Raw genomic sequence first — 23,825 nt, forward strand, 5'->3', positions numbered from 1 at the left:
TTTTTTATTACATCTAAAATAAAATCTGTACAACACATATAAAAATGTTTCTGAAAAATCTAAGTCACAGTCTTTTAGATAATTAAATCTATAAATAGGCATATAGTATAAAATGCAATGTTCATTACAGATTTTTTTTTTAATAAAAACTCAATATAAAATATCTAAAGGCCATAACACAGTATTGGATTAGGGAATTAAGTCTATGAACCAAGTTTTTTAAGGTCTGTTTTGTTCCTGTTACCTGGCTTTATACTTTTGTTGTAACGCACTGTGCTTTTTCTGTGAAGTTGGAGAAGAGGGTGTAAATTCCGTTCATATGTAATGATTCATCATCATTACTTGTTAGTCTTTTCCAAAACCCATTCAATCACCTATAGAAATAAAGGAGAAATCAGATTTTAAAAGTTGGTTTACTTTCAAGAACAAAAACCAAACTTCTGCAATATTATTGATTGAGCAAGTATAACCAAAAAGTTTACTGGTGACAGAAGTTTTAATAGGCAATGTTTTCACATGGAGAAGTCAATGTGTTCAGTGAATGGAGCAGATACAGTCATTAACATACAACTGTTTGGATTTTTCACTTCTAAATAATTTCTTGCATTTAAAAAGGGCACTTTTTTAGCCTCAAAAGTTGACATACTGTAGTCCAATCTCTCCATGCACTGATAACAAAGTACACCCTCAATTCTAAATATCCAGTGTTTTCCTTTTGAACAATTTCCTGCTTTATAAACTGAAGAACAAATGTTTTGATTCATTGCTGGACCTGCATCTGTAGCGGTTGCTATTCCTCAAACTGGGTGGCCAAGCATAAGTCAATGCTGGTCCATCAGAGAGATTCTGGCACACTAAAAGGCCCTATAAGTTGTTGTTGCAGAGTAGGAGAGGCTGCATGGTCTAGCAGACAGAAAATCCTGAACTCTAATGCCTGGTTCCATCATTGACTTACAATGAGGTCTGTTTCCCAGTCCAGGAAAATGGAGATACCACCTCCCCCTTTCCTCACAGATGAGTTTGGGAGCATTCGCAGGTAGACTACTGCTAGAGGTTACAGCTGGTATGGAGGTGCAGGGGTACTATGAATGAATATCCCTGGCTTACCACCTATCCTTTACAATCTGTGTGCTTGGGGGTGGATTTATTCTACAGGAGAATAGGGTGGGGCAAACACTGCACTTGTAGAATAATCATGGAGAAACTCCATGGTGAGTTCTTGCAGTTTTCCGTTCAGTTAGCCGCTCCTCCACCAAGGGTTTTGCTATGGGAATGAACCAAGCAAATCCTTACATTTGATTTTACAGTATAGAGAATAAAAATGGTAAATTCCACAGTGCTCATCATCATAACAAAGTTTCTCTAATGAGGTATCCAGGATAAGACTCAATGCACTGATAAATTTCTGGATAGGAATATTTTCTCCCAGTATTTTCCCCATATTAAAATTCACATGAATCTTCCTGACACCCAAATGAGCCCAGTCAGCATTCCCTCAGGTTTCTATTTATAGGTATTCCCAGAGCTTGGATCTACCATTTCTATAATTCTTCCTTTAGAACAATTGTATTTCCTTTTATAACATAATGGTCCCCCTAATGATCCACTAGTGCAGAGACTCCTCTGAGAAACAGAAGATCATGTACACATTTTTCTCACTAATGTGAAAAAGTTTTGTCTTTTTCCTTATTTCAAATTTCTTTCTGACAGTGGCCACCCTTATTAGAACATTTTCGATAGCAAGTCAACATCTGCAACTGGAATTTTGCACTGAGGGAAACTAACCTCCAAAAAACTCTCACAATACAAACTAGAGAACATAGAGAACACAACAGATGGTCTCCTCTGTTCACCCATTAAAGCCATGTACCAACCCACATTCCAAGAAGCAACAGCAGTAGATTTCACACAGCAGTGTATGAGGAACACATTTCCAGAACATCCAGGAATAGGGTTACCTGTTTAGCATTGTTGTTTGCTGTTTTCTTCATTTCATCAAACAGCCCCCTGGAAGTTTTCAGATCCTAAACAGAGAACACATCATTTTATAGAATTGCTGCCAGACAGACTTGAACATACATATACCTCCTCTGGAGCTGATACTAACATTAAAGTTACCTGTAGGGACTTTCCCTGATTGAGGATCTCCTAGAGCTCCCTAACTGGAAACATTAATTACTTATTTCTTTTCTGAGACTACCTTCTCTCCTAATCCATTAGGAATGTGTTGCGCCTCTCCCTGCAGTTACCAGGGGCCATCCCTTGTCACTCAAGTTTTGGAGTTTAGCCATGCCCTTCCTGCCCCCTGAATGCTTTCAAAGCTACAGAGATGCTGTTCAAAATTCTTATAGCCCCTGACTGAACATTTAACTATAACCATGCACATATACTGCACTCTTGTAACAAAGGGCAGAGCTCCAAAATATATGTGACCAGGGTAGGTGAAACTGTGAGAGAGATCAGTCCCAAAAAGGAAAACCACCACATCGGATAACAGATTTTCTATTTTGGAGTCTGGCCCCTCCCACTACTAATGGCATGTAGATAAAGCAGGTAGGAATGTAGTAGAAAGGGAAAAGAGAACTAAGTATGTATATTTCCTGCAACCTTTAAGGGGAAAATATTGCCTCACCCTCAGTGGAAAACATAATACCACAGTACTAGTGTGGTTCTACTGCACAGCGTGGGGAAGAATTCAGCGGACCCAAGCACATATGAGGTGTGGGGCTGCACCATTTAGTTCCTTACCCCTTAAAAAACCTATTTGAATGCAGAGAGCTCTCTGCAGTCAAATAGGTTTTTTAAGGAGTAAGGCCATCATATTTACAACTACATAGGTCCAGCAGCTACTCCTCCCTTCGGTGTCCTATGTGGGAAGGAGAGCACCCTATACCCCCTTCATCCATCGTCTACAGCCCACTCATCCAGGCTGTTGGCTAAGGAGAGAATTTGCCTCTTACTACTTAGTTCCCTAAACCTCTAAGGTACCATTATCAGAAATGCCTATGTAACCTAGGAGATTAAACCCCACTGACTTTGAAAGTCACATAGGCACTTTTAAAAATTTTACCCCAATCACTTCTGAAAACTGAGGGTAACTGAAACACAAGACTGCCTGGTGAAAAGTGTTGGATTGCTGTGGAGTTCTACAGAAAGTTCACAGGCACTTTGCTGAGCAATGTCATGGAGTCTACAGTTCCAACTACTTGCACAAATTCTCCTCCTTTTCAGTCAATAGCTTTGGGACAGTTGAGAAAGGAAGGACATTACAGCAAGAAGTGAAGATTACAGACTCAGCATGAAGTTTATTGACATCTCTCTCTTCACCTTGTAATCAATGGGTTTTGTCCAGAACAATGAACGTGCTCTTCATTGTCACAAGAGAAACATAATGGTCTCCTAAAGCTTTATATAAGTGAGGGAAAGTTTTTGAAACCTCTGCAATCAGTGTTTAGATTAGATTCTAAAAAGGGAAAGAAAAATACATAAAGAGTTAGAGAGAGACTGATTATTACTGCAAGTCAAGTCAGGAGAGGGCTTCTGATGATAAAGCAGCATCTTTACTTGTCTCCAGACTGATGTTCGGCTCTGTTATACATTGAGGGAATCCAAATAAAAAGTACAAAATAACTGCAGCACAATATAAGGCATTGAGAAGACTACTTTTGAAGGGAAGGGCATGTTCAACAGATATAAATAGCAGTGCATTTACACATCAGATTGGTGGAAGTTGGTCAGAAAATGGATGTAAGTGGGTACAAACAGTGAAGTAGGGTAATCTGCATCCCTTAAATGCCCAAACAGGCATTCAAAGCATGTACAATGTATACACAGAGGTGACAGAAGGGGTTGAGGGGCCATTTAGCAACAAAACTAACAGAAGAATGTAAGATAAAGCAGCTGCAATTCTGCCCCCCCAATCTCTCCTACATCATCTTCTTGGTTGTTTTTCTTGCTCTATCGCATTGTTCTGACTCCTCAGGATACGTTACTCCGATACAACATAAACTGAGTGCAAGTTACTCTACCTTACCACATGCACCCAATTACACACTGGGAAAATGGACCTAACTTACATCACTGCAATTTCCCTATCTTAGAACAGGTCAGCGTTTGGCCCAATACACTTGTCTTGTTGGAGAGGGAAGATGAATTTTGAAGAGCAAACCTTGCTAACCTTTCTTGTGTAGAATAGAAACAACAGTTGGTAATGGATGGTCAGTAGCTCTAGTGGTTGTGAAGTAACACATTTAAATAAGCACCTCACATGCAATTCAATTTATCAAACTAAAAGATTAAACGTGCTTGAAAAACAGACATTAGAAATATCCTTGCAGTGAAGTGAACCTATGCTCTAAGTTTGCTACTGAAATTCACAATTTCTTCCACAACAGCTTCCCAGTAAACCATATGCCTGAAAAGTATACACCAACTAAATATGGTATATAGGCTTGGTTAGTGAAGAAAACAAAGCTTTAAAAATGGCCCCTTAGTTCTGAATTCTGCTATTTTATCTAATAGCAAAATAGCAGACTCCATCAGTAATGAAACTTTGGTCGGATCTAAGAGTCCAAAGCTTTTCCCTACACTCTGTTGATTTACACTTGTTGACTGCTAGCATTTTATTTTCTTAACACAGCCACTAGGAAACAGTGACACTGTCAAGTCTGGACGTCATAGAATCAGATTTACCAGTTACATTCGGGGTGATCGGATTCTTGTTCAGTTTTATAATTTCGTTTGCCCTGCATCTTGGAAGCACAAAACATGGGTTCATGTGTCCAACAGCAGACAAACTTAGCTCTGGATCCTCCCATCACACGGTCGTGCAGAGCGATTTCCCTTTTATAAGTTTTCAGCAGACAGGATGCAAATAGGGCTAAAACCACATTTTTTAAAAGTATAATATTTGGCACTGTCAACCTCGAACATCACATCCCTTTAAAATGTATTAATCCTGGATATAGTTTTGGTGGAGTAACTACGTACAATTGTGAGAGCAAGAGGTGGAAAAAAGTACCTTTAAATAGAACTTGGATATCTCAAACAGACGCTGGCTGCATGATGCAAAGCATTTGTGGTTCTCTGCAATGCCGTGTTTCTTAAGTGTTTTAGCAACCACTTCTGTCAGCATCTTGGAGACAACACAGGCACACTTAGGAATTAGGATCAATTATCACCATGACAAGCTTTTCAAAGGACCATTTTTAAAGAACAAATCCATATATAACTTCTTCCCCTTCTGTCCCAAAGATTAATTTTAGGGAGGCAGCTTTGTGACTTGAACTGAGTATGGGACTGGAAGACAGGAAATCCTCAGTTCTAGCCTTGACTCTGCCCTAAACTGCAAAATGAACTAGTGGCAAAGTTATTTAACAGAGTTTCCATTTCTTTCATCTGGAAAATGAAGAGAATACCTACTTCACCTGAGTGCTGAGGATTAGTTAACATTTACATAGTGCTTTAAGATGGAACACTCTGTATAGCTGCTAGGCATTATTTAAAATAAGTGATATATATTGTAATTTTCCTGCTTCACATATCCATGAGGATAATGGGAAATCCTCATTTTCATATTTTTCACAGATTCATAGGGTTTAAGGCCCGAAGACACTATCAAATCTTCTAGTCTCACCTCCTGTACATCACAGGCCATTAAATTTCACACAGTTACCCCAGTATGGAACTCAACAACTTGTGTTTGGCTAAGCATATCTTTGAGAAAGGCATCCAGTCTTGACAACAAGATACAGAGAATCCACCACTTCCCCTGTTAGTTTGTTCCAATAACTGATCACCCTCACTGTTGAATATTTGTGCCTTATTTCTAATTTGAATCACAGGTTCCATTGAATCCATCCACAGTTTCTGCCTTTCTCTGCCAGATTAAAAAGCCCTTTAGTAGCAAATATTTTCTCTCCATGACAATACTTACATGTTGTAATCAGGTCGCCTTTCAGTCTGCTTTCTGACAAGCTAAACAAATTGACCTAAGTTTTTCATTGTAAGTCATTTTCTCCAGCTCTGAAATCATTTTCTTGGCTCTTTTTAGCTTCTTCTCCAATTTTTCAACACCCTTTTTAAAATGGGGACACCAGACCTGTACGCAGTATTCTAGTATCTATCTCACCAATGCCGAGATCAAATCACCTTCCTGCTCCTACTTGCTACTCCCCTGTTCATACATCCAAGGACAGCATTAGCTTTTTTGCAACAACATCACGCATCACACTGGGAGTTCAATGATGAGTTTCCTGTCCACTATGACACTTAGATCCTTTTCAGAGTCATTGATTTATAGGATATGGTCCTGCACTCCATAGGCCTGCATTCCTTGTTTGTAGATGCAGAACTTGTTTGTATTCATAGAATCACAGATATCAGGGTTGGAAGGGACCTCAGAAGGTCATCTTGTCCAACCCCCTGCTCAAAGCAGGACCAATCTCAAGACAGATTTTTGCCCCAGATCCCTCAAGGACTGAACTCACAACCCTGGGTTTAGCAAGCCAATGCTCAAACCACTGAGCTATCCCTCCCCCCATTAAAACACATTTTGATTGAATGGGCCCCAGTTTACTAAGCAAATTTTAACAGCATTGATTTTATATATAGTTTCAAGTAATTAATGCAAAAGCTGAGTAATGTTGAGACTTAGACTAATCCCTGTGAAACCCACTGGAGATGGACACTCCCATTTGATGAGGATTCCCCACTGACGCCTACTGTGAGCTCTGTCAGTTAGCCTGTTCTTAATGCATTTAATGTGGGCTGTATTCATATTGTATAGTACTCATTTTTAAATTAGAATGTTGAGCGGTAGTAAGTCAAACACCTTACAGAAATCCAAATATATATGATGTCTACACTGTTATTACCTTTATCAACTGACCTTGCAATTTCATCAAAGAATGAAATCTGGTTTGTCCAGCAAGACCTATTTTCCATAAAACCATGCTGTCTGGCATTAACAATAACCCCACCCTTTATTTTTTATGTATTGAATCCCATATCAGGTTTGCCATTTACTGGCCTTGGATTAATGTCAGGCTAACCAGTCTATAGTTATCCAGGTCATCCATTGCTGATTTTGAATACTGATAGATTAGCACTCTTTCAGCACCTCAGTAATTTGCCTGCCCAGCTGTCCTCCTGGCAAACAGATTTGGGGGAGGCAAGGAGGCTGAGCACCCCACATACTTGGTAGCCTAGTTATCTCTCTGGCAACTAGGGGGTGTGGGAAGTGATGGAAAACTGGCTGATTGCTCAGGCAATCAGCCTGGAAGGCTCATCAATTTCATTTTTTGCAGGCAGAAAGCCAAAAGGCTACATTTTGGTTCTTCTAACATGGAATTTTCCTGGAAATCCCTTTCTATGAAAAATTCCATGTTTTTTACTTTTCATTGCCATTTGGGATGAAAAAAAAAAATTTTTGTCCAAAGACTCCAATTTTTTCACAGGAACGGATTTCCATTTCCAGACGGCTCGAGATACAAGCACATCATCCTGCTTCTTTCCAAAAACAGAAGAGAAATATTTACTGAACACTTCTTCCTTTTCTCCATCTTTAACAATAACACCATCTCCTTCTAGTAATTGGCCTATATCATTGCTAGGATTTTTGTTCCTGATATTCCCCCTCAAAAAATCTTCTTATTGTTTTTTGCTCTACCAACCACGGATCCTTCCCTGATATCTGGCTTCCCTTATTGATTTTCTATATTTCATGACTTCTAATTTATATTCATTTCTATTTCCCCTTTTTCACATCTGTTATCTATTGCTGTTAGTCTCTTTCTTTGTTTTCTTGGGCACTCTACTGTGTGCACGAAGTTCTTTTCCGACAGTCCCGTACTTCTTACTTATGCAAAACTTCTCGTGAGTTCTACAAATTTCCCTTGAGCAGAACTAAGTATTAAAGATTTGGGGATTTGTTCCACCTTTTGAAAGAATGCTGAATGAGACTACAAATGGGGAATTTTATCTTTTAGGGAGGAGGTATCTGGAGGGAGAGACAAATATATATTTACCCGTATATGTTTCTGAGATCTTGATTCCTTAATTGGCTTTGAAGTTTCTGACTCTTGCACACATCTCTGACTTGCTGGGCCAGCCTCTGCAGTTACTTTGTTGGCCTGATCACTAGGCTGCTTAACAGATGCAGACGTTAGAGACAATGATCTGCCTGGCTGTTGTCTTATGACACCGCCCGAATGGTGACCCACACTACTTCCGCTTGCCTGAGACATGAGAGAATCTGTGCTTTCAGTTTTTATTAGTCTGGAGAAAAAAAGAAAAGAAAAAGAAAAAAAAATCAGAGAAGTGTTTATGCTCTTGCTGGTTTTGTCTCAACTATAAAAGGCTACTATAACTGCTTAAAATATTGAAGACATACAGTACACTCAAACAAACAGAGGCTGAAAATGGTGAGCAGTGACAAACTATTAACAAAATTTCCTTCCTACTAAGTGAGGATGACTCTTCCCTTACCTACTAATGATTTGTTCTCTGACAGTTAAACCAGAACAGAGTGAAGGGGTCTTTTGTATAGCAGATGCTACAGAAAAACCAGAGTTTGGAACAAATCACAGTGATTAACTGAAGGGACAGAGGAGACATACAAATTACAGGCGGACATGAAAACTGCAGGAATTTCTTCCCTCTGCCCCTATCCCAATTGAAAAAACATCCTTGTTTGACATATTCTACCATGTGGATCCTCTCCCAGTTAAGCCAGTAAAAATGAAGAATAGGCCTGCCAAGTCACCAACTCCAGTGCTTTATTCTCCTCATGAATCTAGATCAAGGCAGGGTCAAGAAGAGAATGCTTGAAACTCCTACGGTAAGGGCTCAATCCAGTGAAGTGGAGAACAACCACAATTCCACTTCTTACTATTTATACAGAACACTAGAATCTAGCAGGATCTTTGCTGAAGAAGTATATTAAAATTCCCACTTGACACAATCCCTGCTTGAAGAGCAAGTGGGCACCAACAAGAGTGTAACTAACAACTGGAGGGACAGGATGGGAAGTAATAAGATCACAACTGCTCAGCTGTGGCATATGCACTCACTGATGGTTTTACATCGACGCAAATGTTATAAAAATGCTTCGTGGGGCAGATTCTGAAAAACTGGGTTTTTAAAAAGGATTTGAATGAGGAGAGGGTCAGGGCTGGATGAACTGAAACTTCAGTGGGTCCATGAGCTCTATGGACTGTATTATTCTAGGTTTGTACAATCCCCAGCACAATGCACTGAGGCCTCACAGCGCTATTGCAAAACAAATAACGATTTCAGTGGCAACTAAGCACACTTTGGCACCTCTCAAGAGACACTCAGCACCTTGCATGATGCAGCCCTCAATTTCTTAAATTAAAATGCCTTACGTTTGTGGTTTTGATGCATCTAATGCAGTCAATCGGAGATCACACTTGAGAAATATCAAACTGATAGACGAGGGATTCAACATTTGAACATTTAAATAGACAGATCCTTTAAAAAAAAAATCTGAATTTTTTAAATTTTATTTCGTGCATTACCTCTTGTTGGGATAAAAGCAATCCAAGTCTTTTGATCTGCGTTTTAGCCTTGATGATTCTGTTCTGAGTTCACTTTGTAAAGATTCCCCATCGGGGACACTTCCAGGCTCTGACAAAACTGCAGGAGACGGAAGAGGGCTCAAGACACATGGTACAGGACAGCACTCTTTAGTACAGGTAGTCTGTGTTTCATAGCGAATAAGACGAGTCTGAAGTTCAGCAAATTTCACATCTCTCTCTAAAGCTTTTCTGTTATCTAGACAGTATCTAAAATTGAAATAAAAAAAATAACAGAACCACAAAACCAGTGACCACTGTAACAAAGTTGGGGAATTTTTTCCCATTAAAAAAACTGAATAACCATGCTTAACTTCAACTATGGAAACGTCTGCAGTGCCTCTTTACTTGAATCGCTAGGTTGCCCTTGACAACTGCGGTGAATGAACTAATAAACTAGATTACAAGATAGACTCTCTTGTGGATTCTGCTATATTCAAATCAACAAGATGAAGTTGGGTTACATATTTAATATGGGCCAAATCCCACTATCCTTACTCAGTTCTCTCTTGAGTAAAATTTCCATTGAAGGCAACAGAAAGTTTACTTGAATTATTGATTGCAGGATTTGGCATTATGGAAGTCTTGTTTCTCCCTTTAGCACATACTAGGATGTTGACAATAGATTGTGTTTCTCTTATAAACACAATCAGGCTCTTGTTAAATATTTAAAGTTATCTGTTCCTTTGCTTTATATTTTATTGAAAGCTTCCTGCTACGTGACAGACATTTGCATTCTAGTAATGCATTAAGCTATGTGACTTTCAGATACAAGGATTGTATACAAATCTATATAGTACAGATCTCATAGAGAAACCATCTCAATGGTTTCAACAGCCCCAAGACCTCAGACCTTTTTTGAGAACTCAAAACCCAGTGGTGTTCACCCACATCAGGTACTCTTTTTCAGAGTGCAAGGATTAAGATTAGGGGCAAAAAAAATCACATTCAAGCAAAATTGGCACCACAACCTGAACAGTATACTTCAGTCCCTTTCCTCAAACCCTTTTTACTCACCTCCTCCAAACCACAGTATTTTAAGTGAGCTTTCAGACTCCTATGAAAGTCTATGTCTATCTACTCTATGTCAGGTATTTCTAGGGAGCTCATCACTCTATTAACTAGGTCCATGTTATTCCTTCTCCTCCACTCACCCACACCTCAAGTGCTCTTCCTGAAGGTATCCATAAAGCACCAACGGGGTGATAAAATTATACTACATAAATCTGCAGTGCTAAATCACTGAAATTTGGTCATCAGATTAGGATGCAAAACTAATGGTTTATTGTTCGGTCCTTTCCTGTATTTTAGGATGTTTATTCCTCCTAAGAGACGTATAAAGTCACATGTGGAAAAAAAAAAACCCAAAATGGGGTTCTGTGCTGAGACGCAGGGCTGTGTGTGTTTGGAGTTATTGTGTGTGCAGTTTATTTTGTTGTGTGGGTGGTTGTGTTGACTTGTGTGTGAAGTTTTTGCATGCAAATAATCTATAGAGGAAGGGTGATGTTATCATAGCTAATTCAACCAAACTGCCTAGAACACTTGGCATGGCATAGATCCTTATTGTAGCTGTACACCACACGGGTGTAATCTGTAAAGTCAACATGGCTAGAACTTACACCTGGTGATGTTTTGCACAAGAAGAGCTTTCTACCATGCTTGCAGCTGTTTCTATCATTTCATACTGATTCAACAGACATGCTAGACTTCAGAGTGACACACACACACTAACATTCCTGCAATATTATATAGATACGTACAGCAATCTTCACCACTATTTTCATTTACATTAAAAATACTGTTATAAACATATCTCATGACTATTCAGCTGAAAATGTTTATAATTTGATTTGAAGTAAAACCATATTTTAATTTAGACATTTAATTATGCAAATGAAGCATCTCTCTCAGAAGCTACAGGCCTGAATATAGATGCAGCAAAGTTAAAGCAGTACAACTTGTGTGTATATAGACAAGGCCAAAGTCACATTCTTCATTACCATCAAGGAGACAGAAGTATAACAGTTGATACTAGTCCAGAAAGTGAGAGTAAAGAAAACAGAAGAGGTTTTGGGTTTTTTGGGGGTGGGTTCAGGAGGGAACAAAAAACATGTTATATTCAGAACTAAAACCATTTCGTAAACATCCCAAACATATTTCTATATCTACTTCTCTATAAATAGTTTCCAGGTTGCATAAAATAGGTGGGACCCACCTATAACTTGGATTTTATGCTAGATGACAGTGTTGAGAAAATAATCACATCAAGCAGTGCAAGAAAACTTACTCAAGCCCATGATAATGGCACCCAGCTGCTTTTTCAAAAGACAGACCTCCCAGCTTTCGTGGAGTAAGCTCTGGCGTCAGAAGAAAAGCATTTTCACTAAAAGAAAAAAAGAGTATGTATTTTAAATTAGATCTATATGTTGGTATCAAAATTGCCATTTGGTTTAGTGAGCACTTTGAAGCCCAATATGGAGCTGTGTATTGCGATCTCTAACACTGTAACTGACCTGTGCGTAAGAGTCACTAAATTAAAAAGCTATTTCAAAAGTTAGTACTGCATGCACAGGCAACTACAAATTAAAACCTTCCTCCGAGAAGACTAGATGCTACATTGTACATACAAAAGCTTACAAATGGAAAAGAATTACATTAGGAATTCATGTACATTTATATCTACCTTCTAATGCAGTACTATGGACAGGCAATCTACTGCTACCAATGCACAATCTTCAAGTATGAAACTGATCTGCTGGTATGCAAATTTCAATTGAAAATACAGAAAACTATTATAATGACTTGTGAGATACTTCATCAATTAAGAATATGCAATGTGAAAACATTTCACGTTAGTATATTGCACTATGCTGATATTCACCATTTTTGCCTCACACTAAATAGCTTCAGCATTTCTGAAAAAAATGTTTGACCACGCAAAATCAATAAAAATATCTTTTAATATGTTGCCATTTTGTAGCTTTGACCAATCACCACCATATTAACTGTGCTGAAATTAACGTAAATGGTAAAAACTAGTCAGAGTCATGTTTCAGCTCTTCATACCCGATGCCGAATCCATGATGGTGTACTATTATCAACTGAACTGTGAGCCCCATGTGAACTGTGAACCTGTGAACTCATGCTGTAGCTCTGCAGCAAGGCAACGGTGCGATAATTTTGGAATGTGAATTAGTAATGTTAAATACTACGCACTCTGCAATTGAGAGGCACCTTCTTTGAATGTCTTCTGAAGGATGACACTTGCTGGCTGAATTATATTTCTCTTTACTTGTTAACCAAAGGACAAACTCGTGCACCAACTGGAGCACAAAAGTAGCTGACCGCTGCATACTACAATCACTGGTTTTGGATAATATTCTGAGGCTTTCATTGTGGCTATTTCTGACCGAAGGACTGAAGTGCCATTATACAAAACCACTTGTTCATTCAAAAGCTGTTCATCAGGCTCACTCACCAGAGCAACAGCCACAAATCAAATGGATGACTTAAGTTCCTTCTTCAGATTACCCTTTTCAGAGGACCCTCATAAATCCAAATGAATATCCAAAGTGAATATCCAAAGATATGAAAGAAAGAAGTGGACTAATAACAAGTACTGAAGACAAAGTCCACAAGCAAATCCTTGCCTCTGCAATGAAGAGGGATGAATGTTACAGTTCTTACCAATCATGTCATCAACACTATGACAAACCCATTTGACTCTGAATCATACCCAGAGGTGCTTATCAATGTATCAGAGGTACAAGAGTCTCTACTGAAAACAGTAGATGTTGGTGAAGAACAAGCAGAGAGATTTCTGAGTGGTGCAACTGATTCTGATGGGACAAGTAACTTCTTCAGCCCAGTCAAGAAAACTGGAATCAAAACATTTGCTGACATGGCCAAAAATATAAATCTAGAAAGGGAGGGACAATCACAGCTATCAGTCCAGAAACTGTTTTCCACAGAGCCCTGTCCTTAGAAAGATCCAGAGATGATGTTTCAACGGCAACTGCTCTTAAGACTCCCATCGGACATGTGCCTAAGTCCCTCTTCCTTGCCAAAGGAACAATGAGAAGAACAGATGAAGCTGAAAGAATCCATGAACTAAAAGCACGCAACAAAGAAACCACAGTCTACATCAGAGATGCCATGGCTGACATACATGGAACATTCCAGAAAGCAGCATGAAGTTACCGATTGTTCTGGAGAGACCAGATATAAAACCTTCTAGCTAGTGAGAGCAGCTGAACAGACAGCTGTTAGAAGTCCTTATCAAGAGATCAGACTCCTGGTGGGTGAAGGCAGCAGGTAAGAATGAGCCATGGTTCCCTCTCTCCCTAGCACATCTGAATATGATTAGCATTGAGAGAAGTGACCGTGTTACAGTGAGTTCTTTGTCCAGTGGCTCCCAGTTAGGAGATAGTCTTCTGTCTGTGAGACTTGGCATTTACTCCCAATAAACCCCAGGATTTCCCCCGAACCAGAGAGGAAATGGGGTTGTGAGGACAGTAAAAGAGCATAAACCTGGGGCAGGCAGGATAATGGATAGGGGAAAGGGAGCCTATACTGGAGGAAATGGATATGATACTTAAAATATGGGTCCCTCTAATATTTACTCCACTCTACTCCTGTGTGTTTAAATCCCTCTCCTCTAGTATGCAAGACTACGGTGGGATAGCCTGTCTCTCAAAACATTAAAATTAAATCCTTGCAAGCTAAGGCAGACTGGAAGAAAGCCTGATACCCATAGTCAATGTGAAATTTTAAATCACTTTCCAAGAAGCACTGTCTAGCTTTTTATGTCTCTGTTTTGCACAGCAGAACACACAAGTGGAAATGTCAAACATTTACATGATCTGAAAAATTTAGTTCATGGTACAAACTATCAACCCTATGAACATTCTAGGATCTGATACTTGTGTACACGAGAACATAATTAGATAACCAATTAGTGTAAGTTTACTATAGTACAATCATTTTCTATGCAGTCAGTTATAATGCTATATGACAAACATTTGTAATATGTTTCAGTAAATTAGTATTTCAAGTACAGCATGCTACTGTAATAACAGAGGTCATTATAAAATAAACAGGAATATACATGAATGCTAAGATCCCAAGTTTATATCCAAGAGAGCTTAGTAATTTTTTTTTAAAGAAGAAAAATAGTTCAGAGAATATTTTAACCAATAGCTAACCGCTACATAACAAACTGTTTCACAATTTAATATAACAAAACTGCATGGAAATTTTCGATTGTAAGCTCTTTAAGGCTCAGCCCACTTGTTCCTATTAATTTGTACACTGTTCAGCACAATGATCCCATTCCTGATTGGATCCTTTGAGTGCTATGGTAAAATAAATATTAAAAACAACAGTGAAGTCTTTAAACATTGTAGAAATATTGGTAAGCCTACACCTGATTCTGTATATATAATCAGGATACAGATCATCAAGTCATCATAGTGGAGAGAGCTTTCTAGATGACATGAAACCTGCACACGCCTTGTGAGATTAATTACTTTTAATCTTAAGAGCTGCTTTACGGGCAACACAATTTTCTATAACTATTTATAGTTTTATTCACACAATATAGAGGGATGTGGTTATTAAATTCAACAGACTGAACAAATGTTTACTCCTCCTAAGAGAGGTACATAAATCTACATTAATATGAGTTTTGGTAGATGTTTAGATCTAAGCTATTTGTATATTCTAACAGCAAGTGACTAGAATCACAATGCCCAGGTATCACAGAGCCGACTCTATGCATACACAGTAATCTCTAGTAATGTGCCAAGATAGCAAAGAGAATTAGGAGGGGAAGACCACCAGGGAACAAGGGAAAGAGGTATACTGGAGAGGTGACTGGGAGAAATACAGCAGGCTAGTGAACAGGAAGAGAGTAGGATGCAGTCATGGACCAGTGAAGAGCAGATGAAGAGGCAACATATCTGATGGCATTACTTTTGTATGGTGCTGTTCTGTGCATGTATCCTTCATTTCCAAGCTGCTCCATATCCTCTAGAGGGAAACAGTGCTACACTTTAAATTCAAAAGTAGGGAGTTTAAAAAAAACAACAGTATGATGGAATTATTAAAGTTTATAGGAAAACATCGTTGTTAAATTTTAATGAAGTAGTTTGTGGTTTTTACGGGTATTTCTTTTTTGGAAACCTATCAGTAAAAGAGCAAGCAAAACCTAAAAGAACAGGAATCCTATTTATTTTTAAAGGGAGTTTCAAAGTGCTCTTTTATGCTAATATGGTTTAAATAAATACTCTGCTTACCACAGAGGACCTCTGCTGCTTCTTTGTGTTTGTGTTTCATGAGAGTTTAATCAGCAACAGCTCCATGGGGCACTCTTTCTACCTACTAGTAGCATGGATTGCTGGAGCTCCTGTGCCATGATAATGTTTAGGGATGACTAGTGATGCACCAACACGGTTACAGCTGCTACTCCCTCCTCCCCCTTTTTTTTAATTAACAAAAGCAAACAAATTAAATTGCATTTTAATAGCAGTGGGGGAAATACACAGTCTGAAGAATGCCAAATGTAAATAAAAAGTATGCTCCTGTTGTCCTTATGGGGGCATGACTCCCACTGAACTCAATGGAGGTTTTGAGTGCTCTTGTTCAGGTCAAGTATCAGAGGGGTAGCCGTGTTAGTCTGGTTCTGTAGAAGCAGCAAAGAGTCCTGTGGCACCTATAGTCTGTTAGTCTATAAGGTGCCACAGGACTCTTTGCTGCTTGTTCAGGTCAATTATGATTCATATAAAAAGGCAAAGAGCTATATACTGCATAACGAAAATGTAAAATACATGCATCATTCCTGTTCTTGCATTCTTCTTCTTCAATACATACAGCAAGATTAATCCAAATTTAAACTGGAAAAGAATAGAGCAATTGATTACATGGAAAAGCAAATATGGAAAGTCTTCGGGCCAATTTTGAAAATTTGGCAACTTCAGTCAAGTACCTAATGAGCTTTTTTTTGAAAATGTGGTCCTGCATACTATCCTAATATTATTTCTCTGTGTAAACACAGTATAAAACAGGTAAAAATGTTTAACCGAAATCAATAATGTTTCAGAATGATCATCATTTATCTGTAATAAGAAACAGACAGCTATGACAAAGATTCATCCCTACATTATCTTAAAAGAAAAGGAAGTTATGTACTGGAAATAAAAGGCTGCCCTGGCCATACTGTAGTTCTTTCACCTACTTTCATAAGCTGAACCTACTTTTTAAAAAAAATGGTAAAGGTAATTAGCCATTATACATAAATAATTTTTCCTTATATTCTCTTTTGTCAGTGCAAACGCTCCTATACATTTCTCTTCTTTTCAATATCTCCCATGCCTCTATGAACTCACTATTACTTTCATGGTTACTTTCAATCTGAGCAATGTTCTTCCAGTAATTAGGTGATTAGAGTTGAATAAAATAGTTCAAATTGGGTCTTAAATCTTTAACTTATGTCCAAATGTCTGATGATTTTTACTTCTCATCTCGACCTATACACTGCATAGCAGTTGGATTATCTCCATGGATTATATTCAGTATCACCCAAATATTTTCCTGAGCTTTGTGTTTTTATGTTCTCAACTTGAGAGTACTATTTAGTTTATAGATGGCCTTACAATGAACTACATAAGTTACTTATCCCAGAGGCAAGAAGTTGCTTCCTTCCCAGTCTGTGACATTTTACTGAAGAGCATTAAGTATTCAGTAATACCAACTTCATCTGTCATTGAGTTTCATTGTCTTGTCTCTCAGTGGTCCTTGCAGTCTTTCCTGCATGTTTGTACAGAAGCATATGTTGTTTATCATTACTTTCCTTCATATTTAACTTTCAAGGTTTGGGTTTTTTTTTAAGCTTGTAAATAGAAATTCTTTCAATATTAAATTATCCCTGAATTTCATCATCTAGCCCCATAGCAGGAATAAAATATCCAACAAGGACACACAACCTGTGTATACGCATTAAGTTTTCACTGCAAACTGGCACCAGAATTCTATATTCATGTCCTGAAGGACATCCCGCTGCAATAATCAATCAGGAATCTTGAAAGGAAGCAAAGCTTAGAAGATAGGAATTACTTTGCAATTTTCTGCACCATACGCAATTATAAATCCATCTTTGAGCCAGTTCATCTGCCTAGCACAGAGTCCTAAAGCCAGAGGGCATCTGAGGAGGAAAAGGTTTCCTCAATTGGAAAGTCAGCAAGCCCTATACACACACAAAATACATATAGGTGGAAAAAAGCCTTTCATGATTGATGCTGTGTATACTGCAATGCCATTCAATAAGAAACACAGAAAACAATTTTTTAATTTAAATCTAGATGGGAGAAAAATATATAAATAAAAGGATTAATAAGTAGATTCCAGTTACATTCGGTTTTTTGAGTTCTACTATTTGCACACCCATGGTTGCCCACATGATCCACTCCATACCTCCCATCTGTCTCATTTTCTCCTAATACAGGAAAGAATACAAATATTGGAGAAGTTCATGAGACAATGGGGCCCTGTCGACAGGGCACAGGACAGGGAGACAGGAAATATGGGTTCTATTCTTGGCTCATGCACTAACTTTGCTCTCTGTGACCGTGAGCAACTCACAACCTCTCCCTAAATCAATTCATCATCTGAGATGACACTTACCTACTTTGCATGCACTCAGACCTATGGATGAGCAGCATTTTGTAAGTGCTAGCTATAACAGGAGGACTGGGTAAACTTCAAACCATTTCTACCACTTGCATTTCCTGCATGAGGTTTTGCAGCACTGTGCTCCATGAGAGAGAGAGAAGTTTAGTGATTAGAGCTAGAACTGGTCAGTTATTTTCCAATTAACTGTTCTTTTGTTGGAAAAATACCAATTTGTCAAAACCAAAACAGTTTACAGAAAGGGTCAGTTATAATGGCTGTCACAAGTCAAAAAAGTTTTGCCATTTTCAAAATGAAAAGTTGTGTTTGTTGTTCCATTATCTCCATTTTACAGATAAGGTATTGATGAAAGAATAGAGGAGAAAGAAAAGAAGGGGGGGGGGGAACAAGAGAAAAAGACATTAGAAAACAAAGAGGAAGAAAAATCTAAGCCAATAATACCCCCATGTTAAATATGTACTTATTAACCTATTAGGTTTTTTTTTAAAGCTAGAATGTGCTGCATGGTGGAGACTTGATAGTCTTGGTAAAGCAAGAGCACAGAACTGCCTGGTCAGCTAGTCAAATTCAGTCCTTATTGGTGGTGGCAAAAACTCATTACCATCGGATGGCTGGTCATCAGTGAATAAGAAACTGTCTGTTACAGCTATCCCCCTATTCCATTTTGTTTCTCACAGCTATCCCCCTATTCCATTTTGTTCTCCTCCTGTGGCCGCCCCTCCCTGGCTGTTAAGTTGTTTACCAGGGCCTCTGCCCTTCTCAAAGAGAGGGCCCCTTAAGTTGTTTAACAAGAGCCATTGCCCTTCTCAAAGGAATGGCCACTTGTGCTGCGTGCTAAGTGGGACCACTGCCCTGTTCAAAGGGTTAGTCCTGTTATCACCTTGTTAAACCTGGGCTTGGTGTAGGGTAGGCAATGTCCAGAGCTGCAAGACCTAAAGGCAAAATAGCTGAGCATATGAGTCATACCTGGGGGCTCAGAACTTGCCCAGACAGGTTCTATGCCTACCTGCAGTCTTTTCCCTGCCTTCTCTCCTCCCTGTAAGAAGGGGAACCAATCAGTTACTGGCGGGAAGCTGCCTAAGTTTGCCTTTATAACCAGACATTTTCTGATCAAGATCTCAGAAAGGTTCCTGCATTGCTGCCTGGTCTGATCAGCCAGGGGTTCTGGGGGTCCTTTCTCCGCTCTCGTTTTATTTTTGAGCGTACCCCCGTTTTTTGAACCCCTCCCCAGGAAGAACGAATTGCTGCCTGAGAGATCTCCTGATTATCAAGACCGTACCAAGCCTTCTTATCAGTTGCCACTATCATTCACCCCCCCTCCTGTTTCTTGACCCAGCCTTTGGGTACACTCTTGCTACTTGTAATTATAACACCCCATTGGTTGCCTCAACCTTTCTGATATACTTTGTATTTGCATTGATACTATTGTGTTACATTGTGTATAAGGCCACTAACCACTTAATACATTCTATCTAAGATTGTTGACCATTCTATATAGAAGCTACCAGTTTGTCTTGCATCTCCTTTTGGTATGTTTTACATTCCACACTGTATCTAGAGTTGTTCCTACATAAAGTTGAGTTGCTTATTAACTGTACTGTATCCCATTGTGCCAAACCCCACTTACTGTACCCCACTGTTAGAACTCCCTGCACTGTTCAATAAGAACCCCCCCACCATCGTCTATTGTAAACACCCTATACACCCCATTCCATCGTATTTCATTGTTAAATTCCCACCACTTCCTTTTTCCTTTAATAAAGAAATTAATTGGCACCCCACCTGTGTGGTAATTGCTCCCCAAGATCCCATATACCTGCAGGCAGGGACACACAGAACTGCCTGGTCAGCTAGTCATATCCACCTTATTGGTGGTGGCAAAAACTCATTACCATCCGATGGCTGGTCATCAGTGAATGAGAAACAAAGCCATTCAGTGCAGCTCTTAGCAGGCAATAGCCTGATCCAACAACTCAGAGTCACCAGACTTCTACTCACTTCAATGGATCAGTTCAGTCCCCAGTGTCCAAAACTTCAAACAACATTTACAATTACCACCTTTGTTGATCATCTCAGCAGAAAAGCCCATGTCACTGCTCACCCAGATCAAGACTCAAGCATGCTGGCATGGTGATGCAGGAAAGCTTGGTGCGGACAGAGGTTCTCAATCAATCTTGCAGGTTTCAAATTTTAAACATATTGGGGGTGAGGGAGGAGGGTGTTTTGGAAAATCTCCACTGCTGTGCCTCCACACTCTCTCTCTTTTTGGGACTGAATGGGATGGGGATACTCAGTATATGCCATTATCAGATCTTTCATCCCTCTGGCCAAAAAGCTTAGCCAGTCCTGCTCTAGTATCTTACACCTCTTGCATTTGTTTTGCACTTCCCAGTTACCCAAATTATTTTGTAATGCTCTAAGATTTTCTAGTTACAGTAAAAGCACTTCAAGATGTAAAGTTTCATCACAACCCTTTGGATTCTACAACTTATTACTACAAGTGGGTTAGAGCAAAATCCCTTCAAATTCAAGGTTTATTGAACTGTGATTCAAAGCAAGCCATTCAAGTGAATCAAAATACTCCATGGCTATAAAGCAACTCTGGAGGTTTTTCAAAATTGGCGATTAAAAGAACTCTTGTAATGAACAAATTATTCACTTCTCTCTCACACACTTAATTGGAATGACGCAGTTTTATTTGTAATTTAGCCAAGATCCTGGAGACATCTGCACTGATTAACTAAAAACTTTGTAAAAGTCTCTCATTGTTATGGCTAGTCTTCGTTTTAAATTGTCTACCACTTGTGTGCAATCAGCACATCTTTAAATTAGTTTTCTGAATACAGCAGTTCTAAAACTGCTTTTCCAGCAGTTTACCCCAATGCTACAAAACACACTGCTTTCATAAACAATTTCCTGCCATATCCTTGGGAGACCTTACTAACCCCCTCCCCATTTCGGGTCCATTGTGTTAAATAAATGGGTTATGTATTATTATCGGCCAGGATTGAATGTAACCTCTCTCAAGGGAGGCAGCGGGGGGAAGATGTGACAGATGGGGATTCAAAAGACTATACTGAACAATGTGCAAGACAAGAATGGACTCCTGGAACAAAAATGTGTTAGGTGGTTTTCCTGAGAAATATCTAGTGAGAAGCAAATGCAAATTCCCTACCTCTGATTATGCAAACCGGCCTTTGGAAGCTATGCCCTGAGGAGTGAGCCACTGTCTGCTGGTCACCTGTTACATGAGGACAAGATCAAAGGCCCAAGCTATATAAAGGAAAAGACTATTTATTTCATTGAGTGACCCCCCCCTAGTTCTTGTGTTACATGAAAGGCTAAATGACACTTCCATATTCACTTTCTCTACACCATTCATGATTTTATAGACCTCCATCATATCCCCCCGCCCCCTTAGTCATCCCTTTTCTAAACTGAACACTTCCGGTCTTTTTAATCTCTCCTCACCCTAATCATTTTTGCTGCCATCTTTGCACCTTTTCCAATTCTAATACATCTTTTCTGTGATGGGGAGAGCAGAACTGCATGCAGTATTCAAGGTGTGGGGCACATCATGCATTTATATAGTGGCATTATGATATTTTCTGTCTTATTATGTATCACTTTCCTAATGATTCCTAACATACTGTTAGCTTTTTTAACTATTGTTCTACATTGAGCAGAAGTTTTCAGAGAACTATCCATGACGACTCCAAGATCTTTCCTGAGTGGTAACAGCTAATTTAGACCCACCATTCTGTATGTATAGCTGGGATTCTTTTTTCCAATGTGCATTACTTTGCACTTGTCAGCACCAAATTTCATCTGCAATCTTGTCATCCAGCTGGCCAGTTTAGTGAGATCCCTTTGTAACTCTTCACAGTCAGCGGTGGACTTAGCTATCTTGAGTAATTGTGTATAATCTGTAAATTTTGCTACCCTACTATCCATCACTTTTTACAGGTCATTTATGAATATACTGACTAACACAGGTGCCAGTACAGCTCCTTGGGGGACCCATCCATTTTGAAAATTAACCATTTATTCCTACCCTTTGTTTACTGTCTTTTAACCAGTTACTGATCTATGAGAGAACCTTCCCTCTTGTCCCATGACTGCTTACTTAGGTCAGAGAAGGGAGTCAAAGCGAACCCCTCCTGGTCCCGGTCGATGAGAAGGATGGAGTGCACAAAGCACAAACCTCTTCTTTTACATGCTCGGGTATGGGTATGGGGCAGAAGGAACACTGCCTTAGTCCCCTCTTCTTTGGGCCCTTCTTCACCATCCTCCTAGCCTATTACCTGAGCACTGGGCAGGGGAGGGGTTGCTGTCATACCCTCCAGAGAGGAGACCAAGTGCCTCTTCAAGCCCTCCACTCTTTTTTTAGAGTATCCAATATGTCCAAATTAGATCAAATGCTATCCAAATGACTAATTAACAAAAGTTCTCTCTCACACATTAGATGCTGGATTTTACAACTCTGCCAGTAGCCAGGGCTGATGAGATGGGGGGGAAGCCGGTACAAATTACCAGGGCCCGTGGTCCAGAAGGGGGCCCGGGGCCCAGCTTCGTTGGCCGTGTTTAGCTGGTCCGCCCTTGCTGGGGGGCCCCCAAATTTTTTTTCACCGGGACCCAAACCCACTCTCGGCAGCCCTGCCAGTAGCTACAGGAGGCAGAATAAAACTAATGGGGTCTTCGGAAGGTGGGGGCTACTCCCTCATCAGCCTTCCAATCAGATCTGATTCTGCCCCCTATAGCTACAGACAGGTGACAACTCACACTGAGGATCTGTGGAACTCTCTGAGAATTAATGTTTGCAATGCACTTGAAATAAGTGAAGTGCCATTTAAATCAGTCTTGCAAAATTTTATTTACCCATTCTTTTGGGGAAAGTAATTTTTTTGGACATGAGTAAATATTTTTTTCTTTACCATCAATCATTATGGTACAGAGAGGACACGTAGATTTTTGTACTTGAGCTGGTACATTCTTAGGACGATTCTGCAGTCATAATGATGCAAGCGGTCATCAGTATCCTTTTGTGAGCTGAATTGTGTTTAAAATTGTGTTTAAAAGGGAGTGAGGGATGGGAACACAAAGTAACTCCATTTAATGTACAACACCACGTTCCATGGAGAAAATAGGTTTAATTCTCAAGCTCCAATTTTGATCTGACCTCTCCACTCATTGTCTCCCTCACTCCGGACTTGATTTTTATCAAACACTGGTTTCCAATCACCACTTTGGCTCTTCTTCACCCATACCCAGTTGCCTCGCACCCTTGTCTTGTCATTTGTTCTGCATCAAATCTGATGATCCACCCATACTAGACCCTTTATAATCTTGCCCTCGCTTACATTTTTGCTCTCATGTGCCCCCTTCATGTGCCTCCTGCCCCACTACTGTCCATGAGGCAGATGGCTCCGCTCCAGTGATCAGGGGCTGCCTAGGACTCAGGAGAATTGGGTTCTAATCCTGACTTTGCCACTGGCCTGCTGTGTGACCGTAGGCAGGTCACTTCACCTCTCTGTGCCTTTGCTT

The 23,825-nt window shown here is 39.5% G+C and overlaps 1 protein-coding gene across 2 annotated transcripts in view; it reads right to left on the reverse strand.

The window, feature by feature from the left end:
* LOC123363974 (MDM2 binding protein) overlaps positions 1 to 23,825 on the reverse strand; it is a 60,582-nt gene continuing 36,757 nt past the window's right edge. The window contains exons 17-23 of one of the 2 annotated variants that reach the window (XR_006576958.1): positions 11,884 to 11,979; positions 9,540 to 9,806; positions 8,028 to 8,277; positions 5,021 to 5,134; positions 3,328 to 3,463; positions 1,959 to 2,024; positions 1 to 374 (exon numbers count right to left, since the gene is read on the reverse strand). Coding sequence is in view for 1 of the 2 variants with exons in the window: in XM_045005647.1 (XP_044861582.1) it covers positions 339 to 374; positions 1,959 to 2,024; positions 5,021 to 5,134; positions 8,028 to 8,277; positions 9,540 to 9,806; positions 11,884 to 11,979 (829 nt within the window). In the remaining variant the exon portion in view is untranslated. The remainder of the gene's footprint in view (positions 375 to 1,958; positions 2,025 to 3,327; positions 3,464 to 5,020; positions 5,135 to 8,027; positions 8,278 to 9,539; positions 9,807 to 11,883; positions 11,980 to 23,825) is intronic. The other variant, XM_045005647.1, reaches the window with a different exon arrangement.

Source organism: Mauremys mutica, chromosome 2, assembly GCF_020497125.1.
Source record: "Mauremys mutica isolate MM-2020 ecotype Southern chromosome 2, ASM2049712v1, whole genome shotgun sequence".
Lineage (NCBI taxonomy): Eukaryota > Metazoa > Chordata > Testudines > Geoemydidae > Mauremys > Mauremys mutica.